This window comes from Leptodactylus fuscus, chromosome 2 (genome assembly GCF_031893055.1).
Source record: "Leptodactylus fuscus isolate aLepFus1 chromosome 2, aLepFus1.hap2, whole genome shotgun sequence".
Classification (NCBI taxonomy): domain Eukaryota; kingdom Metazoa; phylum Chordata; class Amphibia; order Anura; family Leptodactylidae; genus Leptodactylus; species Leptodactylus fuscus.
The window spans coordinates 65,862,035-65,884,037 of NC_134266.1; the positions used below are offsets into that span (position 1 = coordinate 65,862,035).

General features: G+C 40.0%; 1 protein-coding gene across 3 annotated transcripts in view; it reads left to right on the plus strand.

Moving 5' to 3' along the window:
- Positions 1-22,003, plus strand: part of ELN (elastin) — a 60,925-nt gene that overhangs the window by 25,090 nt on the left and 13,832 nt on the right. For all 3 annotated transcript variants that reach the window (XM_075263872.1, XM_075263874.1, XM_075263873.1), the window contains exons 7-25: positions 3,698-3,772; positions 4,375-4,419; positions 5,109-5,159; positions 6,117-6,155; positions 7,056-7,094; positions 7,305-7,364; positions 8,227-8,274; positions 9,279-9,350; positions 10,285-10,314; positions 12,075-12,146; positions 13,750-13,797; positions 14,834-14,884; positions 15,676-15,732; positions 18,059-18,163; positions 18,254-18,301; positions 18,595-18,735; positions 18,940-18,969; positions 20,708-20,734; positions 20,944-20,970. In XM_075263872.1, the coding sequence (XP_075119973.1) occupies positions 3,698-3,772; positions 4,375-4,419; positions 5,109-5,159; positions 6,117-6,155; positions 7,056-7,094; positions 7,305-7,364; positions 8,227-8,274; positions 9,279-9,350; positions 10,285-10,314; positions 12,075-12,146; positions 13,750-13,797; positions 14,834-14,884; positions 15,676-15,732; positions 18,059-18,163; positions 18,254-18,301; positions 18,595-18,735; positions 18,940-18,969; positions 20,708-20,734; positions 20,944-20,970 (1,065 nt within the window). The remainder of the gene's footprint in view (positions 1-3,697; positions 3,773-4,374; positions 4,420-5,108; positions 5,160-6,116; positions 6,156-7,055; positions 7,095-7,304; positions 7,365-8,226; positions 8,275-9,278; positions 9,351-10,284; positions 10,315-12,074; positions 12,147-13,749; positions 13,798-14,833; positions 14,885-15,675; positions 15,733-18,058; positions 18,164-18,253; positions 18,302-18,594; positions 18,736-18,939; positions 18,970-20,707; positions 20,735-20,943; positions 20,971-22,003) is intronic.

Sequence of the window (22,003 nt, forward strand, 5' to 3'; positions counted from 1 at the left end):
AGACTTGGGTAATATACTTCCAGGGGTGATTCAGAAAAAAAAACTGAGTTTTTACCTCAGAAATTCCAGATGGCAATGTACAGGGATGCATAGCATATGTGATACTCTCTTTCCTCTTACAACCAAGGAAAGAGTTCCAGCTGAGTAGAGGTTCTTATCTGTTTTCCACTAATGCCATGGATACTCAGCCAAGTACCCCAAGTAAAGAGGAAAATGGGGACTTAAAAGTAGGGTTCACATGTGCCCTAAGTACCAATATAAATGGGCTTCCATCATTCCACAGTTGTCCCCAAAGTCCCATAGAAGTGAATGGAGCACAGGCTGAGTTTTACATTGACCATTTGTGTGCTCTTGTTAACCAGTTCTCCTTGATGTGGGTCTGACTGTCGGAACAGCCAGCATTGAGGAGAATGGGCCAGCATGTGCCTCCAATTGCCCCAGACATTTATCTCCAATGTTGTGGGAAAACAATGTGCTCTTTGCAAATGTCTATTTCTGAAGCCCCTATTGTTATAACTATACAGTTCTTCTGTTCTTCCTTCAGAATATTTCCGAACAAATTGCCAACCATGTTACCATGTAACACCAAGTGTTACCATTCACCTTGTAGAAAGGGTGAACCCCTACAAATACTGGGTTGTCTAGTTTTACAAAAAAAAAATGTCTGGGTAAGGAGTTAGACTATGTCTAAGATTACCTGACAGATATCAATTGGGAGCAATTTATCCTAGTGATGTGGTAAGCAATGGTGGGGTTTGGTCCCACTGTCCACAAAGAAAGCTGACAATGACATTTCCAATTCAGTTCAATGGGAATGCCGAAGACAGCCTGGTTGTGGTCAGGTTACATGTGTAGCAAAGGTCCATGCCAGTTTACTTTGTGGGGCAATTCCTTTAAGGGCCCCTTCACACGGAGGATACTCTGGCTGATTCGGAATGTGTAAACTCAGCAGCGTTTAAAGCAGGCCCCATTGCTTTCTATGGGAGCCGGCATAAGTGCGCTCCCCATAGAAATGAATGGGCTGCTTTTTCCCATTCATTTCTATGGGGAGCGCACGTATGCCGGCTCCCATAGAAAGCAATGGGACCTGCTTTAAACGCTGCTGATTTGGAACGTTTACACGTTCCGAATCAGACAGAGTATCCTCCGTGTGAAGTGGCCCTAAGATTGCTCTATAGTCCTATTGTGTGGGCCTACAAATCTTCGACATATTTTCTTGTTAAACTTTACATTACAAGGCAGTGACACATAACCATTTTACAGCCCTATATGAATGGTTTTAATATCCCTCATGTAGTTTTTATAGTCTCTGATAAAACTAAATCCTACCAGAGCAGTTAAACATTTGGAAAGTGACGTAACATTTAGGCATATTTTTGACCAATTTAATAATACGAGCCATGGCTACATATAAGATTTTTTTTGTGGCCAATTGTTTAGGAGCCTCCTGTGTATTCCTGCAGATTACACAACCACTGAATAATCCTGAGATTCTTAGAATTAATCTGATAAACCTTAGTAAAACAACCGGATACACCAGAAAATGAAAATGCATGTTTATCCAGTAGAATAATAAAAATAACATTGGAAATGGTTAGTCAGTTCATGTTGACATCAGCCCTTACCATTGTGGTTTGTTTGAGTTGGCTGCCGCCTGCTTCCTGACTCTTTATCTTGCATTTATTGGAGCTCATTACTCTAAACATACAGCGGCCATTGGGTGAGAGAGGATCGTTGCACTTCACATGTTTGCTGATAAAGAATTCCACATTACAAGCTGTGGATGGAATTCAGACGACACTTAGAGCCTAGTCCAAGGACTTCTTAATCACCTTACAAATATTACTTGTCATAATTCTGGCAACTGTTTCTTCTGCATAGTCCCCTAAGCACAGACTAAGTGTATGGATTGAAACAGAAGTGGTTATTTTTTAGTATGATATCTACTTTTTGGGAGCCTGAGTTTAGTACTCTACTAGGAGACCGGGGGTGAGTACTTGCGCCAGGTGGAAGATGCTGCTGATTTTTTTTCTCTGCCCCATTTAAAGATTTCCCATTGCCCTATAAGGGCCCCTTCACACTACGGATATGCTGCCTGATTCTGAACGTTAAAACACGGTCAGAATCAGCGCGTATAAAGCAGATCCCATTCATTTCAATGGGAGACGGCATACGAGCGCTCCCCATTGAAATTAATGGGCTGCTTTTTACTCTACGAGCGCTCCCATTGAAGTGAATGGGAAGCGCTCGCATGTACGGCTCAGACTGAGCCAAGCGCCGGGCCCCTTCACACGGCGAGCCATACACGTGAGCGCTTCCCATTCACTTCAATGGGAGCGTTCGTAGAGTAAAAAGCAGCCCATTCATTTCAATGGGGAGCGCTCGTATGCCGGCTCCCATTGAAATGAATGGGATCTGCTTTATACGCGCTGATTCTGACCGAGTTTTAACGTTCAGAATCAGGCAGCGTATCCGTAGTGTGAAGGGGCCCTAAGAGTGCAAATATTTTCATTAAATCCATGGCTTAAGCCTTATGCCATAAATATAGCATTAAAACTGGCTGAACCTTGGGATTTTGGTGAGACTGGGCAGATATCTTATGAACATGGCAGCCTACTGACTCTCCCTAAAATAGATTGTTGTGGAAAATAAGGATACACACTCAGCCATACCTAGCATGCATTTATACGGATGAGTTAGTAGGAATATCTTTCAGATGAATATGCCGATATCCCATGTACCTGGTCTAGTTAAGTGTATATTGTACCGTGTGTGAGGTTTACACAAGCTAGTACTCATTGAGCCCCCATAAACTCCTATACTTCTGACAATGAACAGTTTACTAGACAAGTTTAGTAACTGGCATTGTGAAACATGTGAGGATACATTTTGTTCTGCTCTACGGGTGAACAACTTGGTGGCCAACACCGAAATTTACTAGTCTTTACTGTATGGTCTAGCAATACATCATGACTTACCATCTGGATAGTTCTTGGATTACGACTTACTGTTTGGTGAAAAATCTTCCAAAGAAAATAGATAAATAATATAATGAATATTAAAGTTTCTGAATCTTGATCACTCTGAAAGATCTGTCCTGTCCTGTAATCCTCAGATAATCTAACATGTAAAGGATATTCTCAAAAAGTCATACTCACCTCCCCAATCCCCTCCCATTCCAACGCTGTCCAGTACCCACCATTACATCTGGTCCTAGAAACCACTAAAACTGGTCACCTGTTATAGTAATATTACATGCCAGCCATTCTGATGATGGCTAATCCAGGTTATATATTACGAGGTAATAATCTGCCACAGCGCAAAGCCATTCCTATTTTTGGTGAATCTCTGCTCCGATAATAGAGAAGAGTCCTAAGTAAGTATACCTTCCCAATTACCTTATATATAGGGCAACTGTACCGTGCTAACTGCAGGGAAAGTGCAATTCCCCATAGAGCTGCAGGTTTATGAGATCATCCCAGCTAGTGGCAGAAGCCATGACAAGGCCATGACCTTAGTGCCCCCTTATGAGGAAACCCATTTTAAGAATCTGCTGATGTCAATGTGAATGGGTAAGATGCAAATGAAAATCTCTGCTTATTTTGGATGAATAAATATTATTTGTATCTACTTTCAGCAACAGTAAACTAAGACTAAGATTGCAGTATAATTCTTGTATCATTTTTACCTGTCATAGGTGGAGTTGGTGGTGGAGTTGGCGGCATTGGTGGTGTTGGTGGAGTTGGTGGCATTGGTGCTGGGCTGCTACCAGGTAAATGGTCTGTAGCTACAATAAGAGGAGAACTATTGGTTTGATTTCTTATTCTTGCAACAAGCTCTGATCTCTTGACTGACTTTGTACCAGCTTGCCACAGACATTTAATATTTGCTACTTTGTAGGGTAATCGGACATTTGTCAATCAGTTTCCAATGTCACTATCTCTGCAAAGAGGATAGGTAAAACTTAACATTTATTAAAAAATCATTTTAAACGGGCATACAAAAGGCGAAAAGCACACAACAAATATGTCCAGACGATCATACACACTGGACCATTAGACCCATAGAGTCTGTAGGATTGTCTGTACCAATAGGTTGTCTACTCTTCACTATTTGTAGGCTTCTTTCTGGTAAAAGTTATGTTTTATCAACTATCACCCTTTGCTGAGTTGGTGCAAGTAACTGGACCCATTTTCCCCTTATAGGGTTTATTTATTGGGGTTGCTGAGTATCAGTTTCCCATGTCTAACAATACCGACACTAGATAGCTTACATAGAGTTAACTTGTGTGTGGAAAGTGGAGCTGACTTCACTTGTAGTCCTTTAGGTCTTACCACAAATCTGTCCTTCATCTTCCTCCACATTTCCTTTAAGGTGGTGTCCAACCAGGAGCTGGCGTTAAACCAGGAAAAGGACCAGGTAATGACAATGTTACTGTCCTCATAGTCATTTAGCCTACATTGTTAAATGTAATAAAAAATAAAGTTTATATATGTAATAAACTATAAAAAATACTTTGTGTCCGAACACCCCACCATTTTTAATATATTGGTCAGTGAATGGAAACATCCCTTACATGCTGATCACGTCCAGACACATGATGTATGAAGTGTATCAGCTCTTTCTGGAACAAATATATATGTGACTGATGGGCATGATCAGGGTGTATTTTACAGTCTAGATGTATACAACTAATATTCCATACACTGACAGCAATGTTCCATATTACTTCAAGCATACATGTTTCCCAGTATAGGAGTTGTGATAAGATTACAATTTATCCACTTACAACAGGCTAGGTCCCAAAATCACAAGAATGGGTATCCATTGTTCCCCCTCTAAGTAAAGCGACGGTACATTGCATACAGATGGATGGGACAGCAGCACTCCTACGTGACGTTGCTCCATTTAAACATGCAAAACAAAGACCCTCAGTTCACATGATCAGTGGGGGGCCGACCTCTCGGACCTATCCTGTGGACAGAGCATAAATTATAAACTTGACACAAACCCATGTAAAGCCTTCTGCACATGCGGCTGATGTAATCTGCTTTTCTGAGCGCATTACGTGTACATATCCTTAATGCTTGCTCTCTACTTCCTGACAGGTGCAGGGATCCCTGGCTTGTACCCCGGGGGAGTGGTACAAGGAGGTGCAGGTCAGAATCATCTCTTCCTTTTCCTCTGTTCCCATCCTGGTCTACCAACTGTAATCATGATAACCTCTTATGACATTCAGTATAATGAGTTAGAACTTTCCATGAGATTATGTAATGTATTGTGAAATAACAAATGGGTTTCCAATGCAAGTTTTAAAGTAATAGCAATTTCTATACAGTACTAATAGTATTGAAATATTTAGGGGGCCTAAGGCCTGTCTTACACATTTTATTAATGTTGGGACATCTAATGTGTTTGGTGGCCTGCCTACTTGCCCTGACAGTGGGTCTTGAGGAAGGAAGGATTGGGTAGTTGGTTTCAACATGCTGATCCTTTTGCCTTCAGAGAGGTGGTATTTCTGGCAGCAGATTCCTTCTCTCACATGCATACAGTTGATTTATTGCTCATTCTGTGCACTAGTTACCTCTCTTCTACAAGCATAGCAGTGTTAAAAGAGTTACATGATATTGTATATTACAAAGATTCTTATTTTCACCAGTACTATTCAGTTATACAAAGTTGTTAATAAGTGGAGGTATGCTTTAAACAAGTCAAATGTGTATGGGTAGGTCAGGAGAGATAGCTGTCAGTCTAATAAGCATACAACCAACAGTTATACAATGCTTAAGATCAACATCTGGATCTCAGTAATGCATCAATATTGTAAACATATGGTGGATGGGAGGCCCCATTACAGATTTTGAATTGGGTCTCAGAAACTTAATGATACACCTCTGTGACCATGTTTAAGTGTCTGTCAGAGTAAAAGCACTTGTGGCCATAGTTTCCAACCCAATAGATAAAAACTTGGACAAAAGTTGTCTTTATAAGACAGTCCCTTTAACCTACAGGGTTTTTATGCATCTTATTTGATCTAAACATTGTGTAAAAAATAAAATAAACGTTATATTATATACATTTAACCATTTATTTCTCTTATTTCCATTTTTCTATAGGGGGAGTACCTGGTGCCTATCCAGGTGGTGTAATTCCAGGTAAGAGTTAGTCTGGTCTTTTGTGCCTGTGACCTGTATTCTCTGTGTAGTCTGCCAATAATACACATGGGAGCGGAAGTTTGTTGTTACGTGTATGCACTTTTCTGTGAATCCTGCTTTCTCAGCAACATGTGTGTGGCTGGAGGGAAGCAATTCTTTCCAGGGTCGGAAAAACTGAAGTTGGCCTTACTTGCTTTTCGTTATGTCTCCTGGGACATATTTGTATTCACTGTGTTGTCAAGACTTATGGCCTGTGCTGGAGATTACATAATAATAAAACCTGCAGAGCAGACATTCATACCAGAGAAAAGCATCTACAAATGAAGAGGCCTAATGTAAAATGTGTCTATGTCATGCACCATGGGGAAGACCTCATCTGATTTAAAGTGTATCTGTCGTTACAAAAATAAAAAATCAGACATAGAATTATATTAACTGTAGTACAGCCTGGAATTTTGTAACTAACCTTCATATTTTGGGTTGTTTTTCTTCTCTCTGCTGGTTACTATATATCTACAATGTCTCTACATGCTTGTTTAGTGGGCAGGTTCTTCCTGGTATTATGTAAGAGATGTGCTATGTGTTCTGAGCGAATCAGATGTCACATGCTCTCCCCTCTGCAGCTGCATCTCAATGTTTTACTAAGATAACTAGCTTTTCAAAACATTACCGTTTGGTAATACGTGGCTATGTGGCCACCTAGTGGCTGTTCTGTGAATTACAGTCTGTAAGGATTTTGATAGCGTATTGTGATACCGTATTGAATTGGTATTATGAGAAATTGTAGTCGAGCTAAATTAAAGTTGGATACATCTGTATGTGTTCATTATAATAATAAGTATATCTATCATTTAGAAACAATATTTGTATTAGTAACCGCCTAACATTTCTCTTTGCTAGGTGTTGGAGGTGCTGGTCTTGTTCCCGGTGTGACTGCAGGTAATTAACTTACATTATCTTTCTTTAGAAAATGCAGATGGAGTATACCTTAGTGCATAAGCACCATGGCAAATATCAGAACTAGTTCAAGTTAATGCTGTTTGGTTTTTCTGATATTATATTTGAATGGCTCCAATTGGTAAGACAGATGCTAAAAAATTTCCCTGCAAATTAACCATCACTCACCCCCTTATGTTGTGTTATTTTCAGGAGTAGTACCTCAAACAGGAGTCCAACCAGGAGCTGGAGGAAAGCCAGGAAAACTTCCAGGTAGGAGACTGTACTTGATATAACTCAGTATAGTGCTTTGTGAGATGGTTTCATCCTCAAGATTCCTTATTATTACATATTTTATCACAATGAATGATTTACAATTTCTAAAGCAAATATAATATTACACATTGAGAACCTTTGTTCACGGTTCTGCAGCATCATCTGACAGCACTTTGACTAGATCTATCCAGGATGGGAATCTAGTTTCTCAATAGTGATTGATAGATTGTGTATTTTGGATCCTCCTGCAAAACTCAATTACTATTCAACTTCTAATATAACCTGTATTCATAGATTATCACAGACAATACAGAATTATCCAGGTATTCTTTTGCAAATGTGAAATAAACAGTAAAGGAATATTTTAATTTTGATGCCAAACCTTTCGTATCAAGCTGCAATAAAGTGGTTGTCCAAGATTTTTTATTTATTTATGGCTTATAGGATAGTTGGGGGCTCACAGCTGGTCCATGCATGGATCAACTCTTCAGAGGTGCCTCTGGTCTGTGTATTATATAGTTCACAAAGCAAGAAACAGGTGGCGCCATCCCTTTATAGTAGCCAGGTTCTGGTAGTGCAGCTCAGCTTCCAATCAACCTCCACCAACCAGATATTTATGGCTTTTCCTAAAGTTAGGCTAGGAATGAAAACAATCATGGACAACCCCTTTACACACACACAGGCACTAAAATCTATCGATTCTCAATGGTTTTCAATGACTTATGATAAGATATCACAAGAAGAAAATTACCCCTGTTAAGTTAAATTTTCCTACATTTTCACCAAACAATAAAGCTCAGTACTTTAGGAGAACCCTCTATTGAATAATTCTAATAATATTCTTTGGTCAACTTAACAGGTGCCGGAATTCCTGGGGCCTTTCCAGGAGGAGTATTGCCCGGATCAGGTAAATGTCAGAAATATGTTTAATGCTCTACAGTGTGATCCTCAAAGATAGTCCCAATTCAGGCTAAGGCCCCAAGTTGTGGAAACTCAGCTTTTTTGTTGCAGATTTTGCTGTGATTTTTTGAGCCAAAGCCAAGAATGGCGTCAAAAGGAATGGGAAATATACATGAAGTTCTTATACTTCTCCCTTCTGCTCAAACCACTCCTGGCTTTGGCGCAAAAAAAATGAAGCAAAATTTGCAACAAAAAAAGCTGCGTTTCCGCAACGTGAGGCCTTAGCCTCAACTAATGTCAGATTCTGTACTAATGCTCCCAACAAAAGCAAAACACAGAGTATTAAATACTAGCACATACCAATGTATTAGACCTAGCAGATGTTAAAGGGGTATTCCCACCTCACATACTCATCAGTCTTTACTGCTGTAAAATCTTCTTTCTTCCTGGTTTCTTGCATCACTTGGTGGGTGGGGTTTCACATGCAACCTGCCGTTTAGCTCCGCCCATCCATATTGGACTATGAAGTACAGGCAGCAGCAACTCCATTCTGTGTTACATACAGAGACTGCCTGTCTCTGCCATAATGAACACAATTGAATTAGCTAGCCTGATAACTGGGAGAACAGATGAAAGCAGCTCCTCTCCCCTATCTGAGTGCAGGAAGCTAGGTCATGTAGTGTAGACACAGGAATAGCTAGATACACAGGCTCGCTCCCTGCACTTAGCCCCTCCCTCCCCCTGAGAGCAGGCAGATACATCACTTGACTCATGAGCAGCTAAGTCAGGGCTGTGGCCACAAAGAATTGAATAAAGTAAGATAGTGGACAAACAAAGCAGTTTTGCTGAAGCAGTGTATTTAGGAAAAGTCTTACATTCACATTAACAAGCAGTATAGATAGGATCCTTGTGATGGGACAACCCCTTTAATAAAGCAGATTTCCCTCTCCTTAAATTTTCTCTCCCCTACTTGAACCTTTGCACATATCATGTTTCTTATTTATTTTCTAGGTGTACGATACCCAGGGGTTGGAGTTCTTCCTGGAGTGGCCACTGGGAGTGGTGTCAAACAGAAGCCACAAGGTTGAATCTACTTTCAATTACTGTATATAACAAGATGAGATGTTACCTCATCTGACACCCCTCCTGTATTCAGTATGAGATAACAGTGTCTCTTAGAACTGCATTGTGAAGTTCCCTTATTATTCTTCCTTATGTATGAACCAGTTTTTACCACTTGACAAATGGGTGTGTCCTTATACACTGTGACCACCAGCACTGATTGGGCAAGGTCAGAGCAAGTAAGGACACACTCTCAACTGGTAACATCCAGTTGTCAATTTATTCCATCCATTACTGTTATTTCATAGGGAACCAAGTGTGATATTTATTACAATAGATATGCCAAGATAGCTGAGGGATCCTTTGTATTACCTTACTACTCAACAAGACCCCACATACCCAAATAGTTACTTACCTAATATGTGCTGCTAAAGAGGTTCTGGTGCTCAGTTGTAATAATTCTCTTTGAGACTAGTCCAATAATCTACCTAAACCAATTCAGACTAAGCTTGTTCATGGTCAATGGTGACCATCACTGGTTCCTAGGCTTCTAAATCTTATTGTGGTGCTGCCTACAAGCTCTTTAGTAGAGAATCGGAGGGACTTTGTACTGAGTTATCATAAGAATCTTATTATTTTAGACACAACTGATAGACTAGTTAACTTTCCCCTTCTGAACAGCTAGCACTAGTATTGGACTGAGGTCCCTTTAGTGCACCAGATACAATTATACTGGGGGTCCTCTGTCCATCCATCAACTCCTAGGCAATACATCATCGAATCCTTAAAATGTGTCTTCTGCTTGGTCATATTCTGGAGGATTCTCTAGTACTCTGGCAAGCCAGTCCCACTTTTCCCATCCACCCAATTCACATAATACCTAGGCCACGTAGCTTACAAACAGAATAGGTTTTCACTACTAGTTATGGATATTGACATTTGCTTTTGCTTATAGGTGCTGGTGGTGCTTTAGGTGGAATTCCAGGTAAGCATATTTTTTATAAGTAGCATTTATATGGCTTGTTATATATACATTTGTTATGTGTCCAGTTACATTTAGGTTCTGGGGATAATATCACTCCCTAAGGAGAGATCACCTTCTCAGGTGTATGGATTCTTACAAAAAGTCTTTTTAACTCCACTGGGGGGGATTATGGGAAAAATATGCTAATCTGTTTTCCAAGATGTAAGTAGTAAAACAGTGCCTCTGTTTGCTGCCCTCTATGGGTAGCTCCCTTGAACATCATTCAGGACTTTTTCAACAAGCCTTTGTTGTATGATGCGGGATTTGCATATTTTTCCCAGTTGCATTTAGACATATAGGCCACCAACTTCCAACACGTAAAATTCACCCGGAAGCAACTGAACATCGCAAAACCAAATAGTCAAATTGAATATATATTTATCATCTAAACTAGAAGAAATATTTGTGTATGAGAAAACTGAGATATAATGCAAACAATATAAATGCTTCCATTACATACAAAGTCTTAATAAGGCATAAAGCCAAATAATTCTACAAATCAGCCAATATTCAGAAAATATTTGCATTGGTTAACAACATTTTTGGTTGAGGAAGCAAGTGTCAAGTGTATGTTGTCCTTTCCTTTACCCCACCCTGTCGTAAGATAATGGGCCAGGGAAGAGCGGGAGCGCTCAATGTGATAGTTGTTTTACGCATAATGGTATCAGACAAGGGAGCAGCAAACGGAAACCAAACCCTCATTACTCTGAATGAACAATAATGTTTTTAGGCTACATTTGGAATCACTGAATACAAGCAAAATTAAAAGTTTGTAATGATCAAAATAGAAAATGAAATATCAAATTCAACAAATTACCAATAGGCATTTGGTTTTTTGATGTTACTGCTTTGACTCCTAAAAGTCAACTTTTTGGATAACTTGTTGCAGTCTTAACATTCAGATCATTCCCAAAATGCAGGTGTCAATATTCAGGGTTAGCCTGTGGATCATGCAGATATGTCTAAGGGGATGTTCACATTAAACAATATGACTTAAGCTTTCTTATATCGTGGTTGTTTACTATTGTGAAGGAAGAAAATGTCCGGCTTTAAGGACTTTTTCTTCCATCAGAAAAGTGAACAACATGATAAAAGAAAGTTTCCATCTGAATGCAGACATATCCCAAATAGAGGGTGCTCCATCTGCACTCTAAGGGCCCCTTCACACGGCGTATACGCTCACTGCTTTGGAGCGTGTAAACGTTCCGTAGCAGCGGCGTCTAAAAGCAGATCGCATTGATTTCTATGGGAGCCGGCATACGCGCGCTCGCCATAGAAATGAATGGGCTGCTTTTTCCATTCATTTCTATGGGGAGCGCGCGTCTGCCGACTCCCATAGAAAACAATGGGAAGTGCTTTAGACGCCGCTGCTACGGAACGTTTACACGCTCCAAAGCAGTGAGCGTATACGCCGTGTGAAGGGGCCCTAAGGTTAATGTCCGTTGTTCTTATCCTATGAATATTATTATTAATATAATGGTACATTTTTAATATATATAATCTAACATGCTGGTTAACACTCAACTCTTTCCCAAATGTAGTTGTTAATATTCAGGCCTAGCCTGTGCATTATGCGGAGATGTCTTACAGTTTATGTATATACTTAGAATGATTATAGTTTTATAAATAACTTAATTTGCTGGTAAATAAATCTGTTGACTTTTCTAAATAATAAATTAATTCATTATTTAATTTAAGCCTTTTTTTATAATATTTTCTAGGCTTTGGTGGTTTTGGTGGACAGCAGCCTGGTGTACCTTTAGGATACCCTATTAAAGCCCCCAAACTTCCAGGTATTTGGGAATACATTTACAGAGAAATAGATTCATTTAAAACCATCATAAACAACTCATTGCTTTATATAGGAGGCTTTCTAAAATTGGTTGTCTTGTCTTAACAAAATATATTTAAAGGGAACACCAGTCATTGTAGCCGAGCAAGGCAGGGAGAAGCCAAAATGGAGCTGCCTAGATGACTATTGTATTCTTCACATTATTGACTCATTTTTAAGCTAAGTTTTCCCTGAATTGCTGAATTGTGACTGTTCGCATGGCCATACAGCTATGGCACGATGGCCGTGGGACCAACAAAAGTGATGTCACTTTCTAAGAAGAGGAAATGGTGCTCAATATTAAAGTCCTGTGTAACCCCTTTAAAAGGAAAGCTTTGCCTAGTGATCAGCCGACCACCGGAGGTCTGGTTTCAGAAAACCCATAGAAAGCAATGACTACAGTGAACATTGCAGGAAATGGTTTATTACCTACCAACCGTTCATTCACCCAAGAGGCGGCTGCTCTCTGCTAGTGATTCTTTATTCTGGCTAATAGAGGGGCCTCCTAATCCTTTGGCCTCCTCCATTAGGTTCACATGCCCTAAATTACATATGGGAAGAGGTTTTCTTAGGAAGACAAGCACATTCAAGTATATTACAACCCAAATATGATACAACTGTACATATAGTAAAATTACATCTCTTATGTCCCTGTGATGACAATATCACCCTCAATAGACAAGTGACATACTGTACAATATATACTAAGTTTTTATATTTCATTATTAGTATTAATATTTTTCAAAAACAATCACCAAGAGGACAACTTCTGTTTTCTATAGTTCATGTATCAGCTATACGGTATAGCGTGAATGAAGTCATTTCATCACCATTATAGGGTTGAGAAGTCAATGACAGCTATGTTATAATACTGGAGGGCTATAAAAAGCAGGATAGCACCACTATACATAAATATAGAGCTCTGTATGCATCTTTGTCCCTGATCTCTAGAGGAGGGGTTGCAGTTTCTATTCATTGCAGTTGCTACACTGTCTACCAATAAGTATTTGTATGCCTGTGGTAGAATAGAAAAACAATATGTATTCATATCCAATAGTTGGTAGACCCCAGCAGATGCTTCCTTACAGATGGTATTGATCGATACAATACTCCCGGATGCTTGGTGAAACTCCTGGTGTATGTGAGCCATTGGTTGGGTGCGGTTTCTCAGGCCAGCATACGTCGGTCTCTATCTCCCAGTTTGGGGGTCTGCTGACTTGGGGAACATCCCAACAATCACCTTTCATAATCATTTAGGCTACTGTTGAGTTTGGGTAATTCAGTTCACTTGTTATGTCCCTTAAGGATTAACCATTTCTGTGGTACCCCACAATTACACCTTTCTTGATATCGGACAACTCTGCACTTCGTGGCATCTTGCATGTGACTAATACCAATGCACTAATGTCAATGCAGTTTCCTATTTAATGGCGGAAGGCGTGACGTACTTCACAACCGCAGATATCTTCATTTGCAAGAGTGTCCAAATACTTATTGGTAGACAGTGTAAAAAGCACATCCACCCTACATTTCCTTTAACTGAATAATATTCTGTCCCCTGTCAGGTGGATATGGCCTTCCTTACACATCAGGAGTACAAGGAGGTTTCGGAGGTACGTGTAATGAATATGTGAAACTGGTCTAGATATATAGTGAAAGAAATGTCAAAAAAGCCATTTGGAAAGTTCAATGTCAACTTATCAAGACACACTGTTCTGCCTTATTGTTAAGATGGAGGAAACACTGAGCAGACTTGGGCGGAGGGTCATAAGAGAGCAGAAATAAATAAACAGTGCTATGGTATTACTCCACTATAGTTTCTGGCATGCGGAAGATTCAGTGAAATGCGTAACCTATGCGGGAACATTCAAAGTATGTAAAATAAAGTCTGGCCAATATGAGAATAATTTATAACTTGCTGTGACATGTAATGAGTGTGGCTGACATTAATAGACTCCTAATCTACACCATTCTCCGCAGCAAGCTCAGAGGTCTGACTCAGGGGAGCTCATATGTATACAGCACTATATGCAGATCTAGTAGGATCATTGTGCAAAACTATTATATTCCATAACACATATTGGTAACAATGCAAGAAAGTTAGATGACAATGAGGATGAATATATCATGAGAAGTAGTAAGGAGGGTTATTTAATACAGTGAGGTATTTGACACCGGGGGTAGGTTTACACACATCTCGTCCTATTATGGCCTATGCTCTTTCTACTCTTCAGATTTGTTACATTTTTACAACCATTCTTAAGTTCTCTTGCAGGTCCAATATATGGTGCTGATTCATTTCATATAGGGGTTTTCCCATCTAAGCAAATATTTCCTTATCCATAGCATAGAGGATAATTTGCATATCAGTGGGGGCTCAACTGCTCAGACCCCCATTGATCTCGGGATTGGGAGTCTTTTGATCCCTATTGTAACTGAAGCCGTGACCAGGCAGCAGCTGCACTGCTCCATTCATGTCAATGGATGTGCCACAGATAGCCAAAGTACAGCTATCACTAGGAGATAACTGGTTTATTATTAACATATAAAATGATACCCCACATTTCATCAATCATTATTTAAAGGACTTTTTCTAAGGATAGGTCCAATACCTAAAATCAGCCGCTCAAAGTGTTCTCCATGTTACAGGTCCTGCTGGAGTAGGTACTGGTGGCAAGGCTGGATACCCTACAGGAACTGGTATGTATTACATTAAATGATAGGAACCGCCATAGAAAATGTAATAAATGACATCTGTGTTGATAGTTGTTGATAGTTGATAGTGTTGATAGTTGTTGTTTTGTGTAATGTCTAGTAACCATGTAAATGGTCCCCAGTTACATCTCAGGGCTCGTTCACATCTGCGTTCATGGGTCCTTATTGCAGGTTTCCGTTTCCTGCATAAAACAGATGCAGGAGACGGAAGCCTGCAGGAGACTTTCTCACCCATTCATTTGAATGGGTGAGAAAGCTGTCCGGCCGTGCGCGGCAGTGAGCGTTTTGCGCTCTCCGCCGCGAAACCGGGTTTTATAATCCGGACACAGAGTCGGACATGCACTACTCTGTGTCCGGATAAAAAAATCCGGTTTCGCGGCGGAGAGCCTAAAACGCTCACCGCCGCGCACGGCCGGACCCGGTCTATGGTTTCCGTCTTCTGCCATGCAGAAGACGGAAACCATAGTACGGAGACATGAACGCAGGTGTGAACCCAGCGTCACTTATGTATCTTTGGTTGCTCGCCTGCTGCTATTTCTCTCTGTATATAACGTTACCATTCTGCTAAACATCTGGATTGAATATAGCACTGAATTTATTCTGGGAAGTATAATTTACTACAGAAATTACATTCATCTATGGACAGTTCCTTTAACTTTGGTTGTCCACACTTGTGCTGGTCACAAATGAGTTAACCACTATTACTAATTTCCTGCTTTCAAGTGCGCCCTGAACATGGTGACATCCACTGACTGTGATTCCTGTTCTGTTTTTAGGAGTTGGAGCCCAAGCCGCAGCAGCTAAAGCCGCAGCTAAAGCAGCAAGATATGGAGGTGAGACCCTGTATACGTTCATTTGCAATGAGATATTCACTATGCGCTAAGCTCGGATACAGAATAATTTATACATTTTTCTGTACCAGCATTATTACTTATCCTGATCTAAAATGAGCTAATAAAACAGAGATTGTAACCTTGCAAGATTATATTAAGGTTTTTGACAGCTTTGACGCCCCCTTGTGGAGTAATAAAGCACAACAGTGACAATCATGTGCATCCTTTCCAGGTCTTTCATCATAGAACAGTGACGGTGAACCTTTTAGAGACCAAGTGCCCAAACTGCAACCCAAAACCTACTAATTTATCCCAAAGTGCGGAATACTGTGCAAATCCACAATTGTGGTCAATTAAGGACCCGCAAAATACGGTTGTGTGATCGGGGCTTTACAGAGCTTTCGATATTGCATACAACTTTGTTCTGGATTTGGTACTTTTGAACAATTAATGTTCACTATTTACATTGCACAGATTTGTTTTATAGTGACCACATAATGTTGTTGTGACCTGTAATAATATCACATGTCTGCTATAAAAATAGATACTCTGTATTATAAATAGTAAAAGACTCTCACCCAATCTGCTCCACAGTGAACCCCACACAGTATAATCTGCTCCACAGTGGCCCCCACACAGTCCAATCTGCTCCACAGTGGCCCCCACACAGTCCAATCTGCTCCACAGTGAACCCCACACAGTATAATCTGCTCCACAGTGGCCCCCACACAGTCCAATCTGCTTCACAGTGGCCCCCACACAGTCCAATCTGCTCCACAGTGAACCCCACACAGTACAATCTGCTCCACAGTGAACCCCACACAGTACAATCTGCTCCACAGTGGCCCCCACACAGTACAATCTGCTCCACAGTGGCCCCCACACAGTACAATCTGCTCCACAGTGGCCCACACACAGTGCAATCTGCTACACAGTGGCCCCCACACAGTACAATCTATTCCACAGTGCCCCCCACACAATATAATATGCTGCAAAGTGGCCTCCACATAGTAATATTTGCTCCACAGTGACCCACACAGTATAATCTGTTCCACAGATGGGTGCCCACAGAAAGGGCTCTGAGTGCTCCCTCTGGCACCCGTGCCATAGGTTTGCCATCACGGTCATAGAGTAAAATGTGTATATAAAATAATATAAAAACTTGAACCTATTATTCTGAAATCTCATTTCTAGCAAATTAACACATTAAAGAAATAACCCTATTATCCTATTGTCCATAGGATGTATCTAATAATACAACCCCATTCATTCTTAACGTCAGATTGACTATCTAAATCTGTACTGCATGTCAGTTTCTGCATTATTTTTTTAGCAGTGTATAACCAGATTTAATAAAGTCTCATTCACTTAGATGCTACTATAATATACTGCAGATTTTCCTTCTGAGTAAAAGCTGCAGTGTATTATAGTAGTATCACATCTAAATGAGATCTTACTACTGCGACATGTGGATATACCCTAATAGGGACATCTGCAAAACCAAACACAGGCCATGGGCAAGAGTGGTGCAAAAGAAAAAAAAAAAACTACAGAAAAAATGCAGCGGAAAGGCATCACTTTTACCTGCACCGTTTTTCTGCGGACTTTCTGCTCTTATTATACCTATTCAGAAATACACCACCGCTTCCACATGTATAATTGACATACACAAGCGTTTTTGAAAACGCAACTTTTCCTGTGCTGATTTTTTTCTGCAATGTGTGGATGGGATCCATCAGAATCCCATTCACTTTGCAGGGATTCCTTTTCAATCCCTATACTGCATTACCTTCCCACCATTAAAATGGCTGAAAATCCAAATATATGGACTGAATTAGTATTATACACATGGCCTGTTCTCTGCAAACTATTGACCTGTTGAAAAGAAGGATGTTTTCTTTCGCCATATGTAGAACTATATTCCGCCACAATCCCTTTGAACAATCACACGCGATAAACAGTATCTTTGAAGTACCGATAATGTAATCTTGTTTATGGATTTTTTAAGAATTATGTAATAATAATTTAGGGCAGAAGGAAATAACGTGACACATTATATATTCCAAAGACTGCACAAATAGACTTTTATCCACATCATAATGACCTAACGTGTTGGTTTGGGGAACTTCACCTTATTAAATGCAGATTCTTTTGACATTTAGTTGTTGAATTGTTCACTGGTTGTGTGGAATTCATTGAACGGAACATTTGGCTAAGACATGGACCAAACTTTTCATACTTATTAATTGTAGTGTTATAATATATATATATATATATATATATATATATATATATATATTTTATTTCTTTCTTATTCTATTCATAGTCGCTGGAGCTGGAGGTGTACCCGGAGGCATACCTGGTGCTGTCCCTGGAGTGGTACCTGGCCTTTATCCTGGAGCTGGTGGTGCTGGATTAGTGCCAGGAGCAGGTAGGGTTTATAAGAGACTGGATAGCTAATGTGTAAATGGACAATTTTTTTTTAAACTTTTTGTTAAATGAATTCTCTGTTTCTCATCAGGAATACCTCAACAGGGATATCAGCCTGGCGGCAAACCTCCAAAATATGGCAAGTTTACAATAATCTACTTTTTATCATACCTTAATGTCTATTCCTTTTTTGCTTTTTTAATACATCTAAAGACACACATTTCTCAAAAAACTCACTGAGAGTGCCTTGGACCTCAGGGGTGGGGCTAGTAAAGTCCAGATAGCGACATCAGCCTTGTATATTATACAGTCTAAATATATTGAGTCCTATGTAGCAAAGTATGATGTCATAATAAAATTAGGCAAATTGAATAAAGGGCTTTTATAGCAATAAAAACTTCAACAGAGTAAGTAAAGTCATTGTTTCCTAAGGTGTACCTGGAGTGGGTGGTGTGGCTGGAGTAGGAGGAGTGCCTGGAGTCGGTGGTGTCCCAGGAGTTGGCGGTGTCCCAGGAGTGGGTGGTGTCCCAGGTGTTGGTGGTGTTCCTGGAGTTGGTGGTGTTCCTGGAGCTGGTAAGTTAAGAGTAATTCCTTAAGATATTGCATATAATTAAGATCCAAACAAATAAAGTATTAAAATATAGAATATATTATAAGAAAGAAATATAGTGGGTATAAGATGACATACCGTAAAAATATGCTGCTCTTTCTTTTGTAAAATAAGTAAGTCTTCTGGATTATAACTCTGACTTATCAGTATATTCTTCTATTGTATAGGTATTGGTGCTAAACCACCTAAGCCTGGAGGTAAGTTAAAATAGTGTTGGTGAAACTATGTCTATTCAATATAGTAAAACATCTTCATGTTTAGCAGAGTCATAACCTTGCTATCCTTCTCGTGGGATGGAGGTTCATTTCATTTCAGGGTTTGTAGCACACCCTACTTCCCTCTTTCCCCAATAACATGTGCCCTGTCTATGCCCCTGATACAATATGCACAGGGTATGTCTTTTTTCCTTAGAGAAGCCCTAGATCATACTGTTACTGTAAATGTATGGCAGCCAATTGTGGATTATTTCATTACATGAATGTTCTTCTAATTATAGCTGGCTATAGAGTTGGAGGTATTATTATATGTTATTGATATCAGATATAAAGAAACACTAAATGTAGAAACTATGCAAACAATATTTCACTACTTCTCTGATCTTTCTATGGTTAAGAGTCCAGAGAGGGATTGACAATGGTTGACAGTCTGTGACACTTGATTGTGGCTGGAGATCTTTGTCAATCACTATGTAGGACCGCCCACTGGACTCCTAAATATATAAAAGCAGTGTTTTAACTCAACAAATTAATTATAATTAACATTTTTCCATAAAATTCTATATTAATTGTACACTTTTGCATTTTGTAAAAAAATAACTACCGTATTTTACGGACTATAAGGCGCACCGGGTAATGCGCCTTATAGTCCTGCCTGGGTTCATATATAAGGTGCACCGGACTATAAGGCGCACCGGACTATAAAGCGCACCGGACTATAAGGCGCAGCGCTGTCCGGTGCGCCTTATATGCGATTGAAAGCGGCGGCACGCCGACTTTGCCGGCCGCCGCTTAACCCTCCGCGTGCCAGCCGCTTCTATTCATTTCAATTGAAATGAATGAAAGCGCTCGGCACGCGAGGAGTTAAAGGGATTCTACCATTAAAAGAAGTTCTTTCCTCTGACCACGTCGGAATAGCCTTAAAAAAGGCTATTCGTCTCCTACCTTTTGCCATAGCCCGCGCTGCCTTCTTCCTCAGCTGCGTCCGCCCCTTCTGTGTCTTCTTTGGGCCTCATGGATGACGCATGCACAGTCAGCTCTAACAGGCTCTCGCAGCCAGAGCCGACTGCACATGCGTCATCCATGAGGCCCAAAGAAGACAACACAGAAGGGGAGGACGCAGCTGAGGAAGAAGGCGGCGCAGGCTATGGCAAAAGGTAGGAGACGAATAGCCTTTTTTAAGGCTATTCCGACGTGGTCAAGAGGAAAGAACTTCTTTTAATGGTAGATTCCCTTTAAGTGACCGCCGCCGGCAAAGTCTGCCTGCCGCTTCCATACATTGCAATGGGAGCGCGCTATTCAAATATTATTCGCGCATCTCTAACGTCAATTGTAAGAAGTTACAATTGAAGTTAGAGATGAGAGAATACTATTTGAAGGGGAATGCGAGGAGTTAAGCGGCGGCCGCCGGCAAAGTCTGCGTGCCGCTTCAATCCACAGATAAGGCGCACCGGACTATAAGGCGCACTTTCGATTTCTGAGGAAATCGTAGTATTTTATGTGCGCCTTATAGTCCGGAAAATACGGTAAGTGTTATTAGGTCATTGGTTTTCTTTAGTTTGCAGGGGACTCCTTCCTATGATATTAGGGTTACTGGATGTGACCATTTTCCCAGGGCAGCTCACACTTACATTTTATTAGGCAGATCAAATGAAATAGTTTTGATGTGTCATTTTTTCATACTTTGCATGTTAATTCATTATCACAATTATTTTTCTAGTGGGAGTTGGTGGTGTCCCTGGCGGAGGTAAGCTACATTAGTCATATTACAATAATATTTCATCTGCCATACTGTACGTTCAGCTTTATGTATGCAAAATGAGATTTATTGTGTACAGTATACTGCATGTAAAACATAGAAAAGTGCAAATTCCGGACAGAGTACATCAAATAATGTTGACTTTTCTTTTTCTAGTACTTTGCACATTAATGCATTATTACATTTCTTTTCTCTAGTGGGAGTTGGTGGAGTCCCTGGAGGAGGTAAGCAATGTCACTCATATAACTATTGGTTTTCATCCAGTGTATGTTCAGTTTCACACATCACGCAAGATTTATGGTGTTTAATACATGCAATGAAATGCATACACTATATGTACAGCACATGGAAGTGAGAATTCCTTGCACTGGTTCTAGTATCTCATGATGTGTTTGATGTCGGCATTGGAGGAACAAGTTATATTTAATTATAGTACTGTGTTATATAATAGCTACTGATTCTACAAAGATAAAAAGCTCTTAGGCCAGGGCCCCACCTTGCGGAAACGCAGCTTTTTTTGTTGCAGATTTTGTTACAGTTTTTTGAGCCAAAACCAGGACTAGATTGAGCAGAAGTTAGAAGCATAAAGACTTCCTATATATTTCCAATTCCATTTGTAGCCATTCTTGGCTTTGGCTCAAAAAAGTGCAACAAAACCTGCAACAAAAAAAAGCTGCATTTCCGCAATGTGGGGCCTCAGCCTTAAGAGGATTTAGTAAATTCTGTATTACTAGAAGTAGAAATTAGTAATTAGTAATTAGAAATTGATTAGTAGAAATTCTGCTTTGGTAAAACAACTTAGTAAGACACAGAACACTCATAGCTATTGATAAAAGAGTCCAACAGGTTCAAACAAATACCAAAGGGAGTTTAACACCTCTTCCAAGCATATGCATAGTCCCCAAGTGCAACAACTGGCTCTTTTACATAAGACTTCAAAAAATGTCTTCCTCTAAATCAGTGGTTCTTAACCTTGTTTGAGGTACTGAACCCACCAGTTTCATATGCACATTCACCGAACCCTTCTTTAGTGATAAATCAAATATGATTTTTTTCCAAATTCAAGACATAGATATATGTTTTTTACTGGTACACAAAATGAACAGTGCATAGGGCCTAGAGTTCGATCGAATCCCGGTTAAGAACCACTGCTCTAAATCTACAGAAGTTATGCACATAACAGAGGTATGTTGTTCCTGACTGTAATGTGCTCTGTAACAAGGTGGTGACCACTGAATATGCTTGGAGAGGTGACAG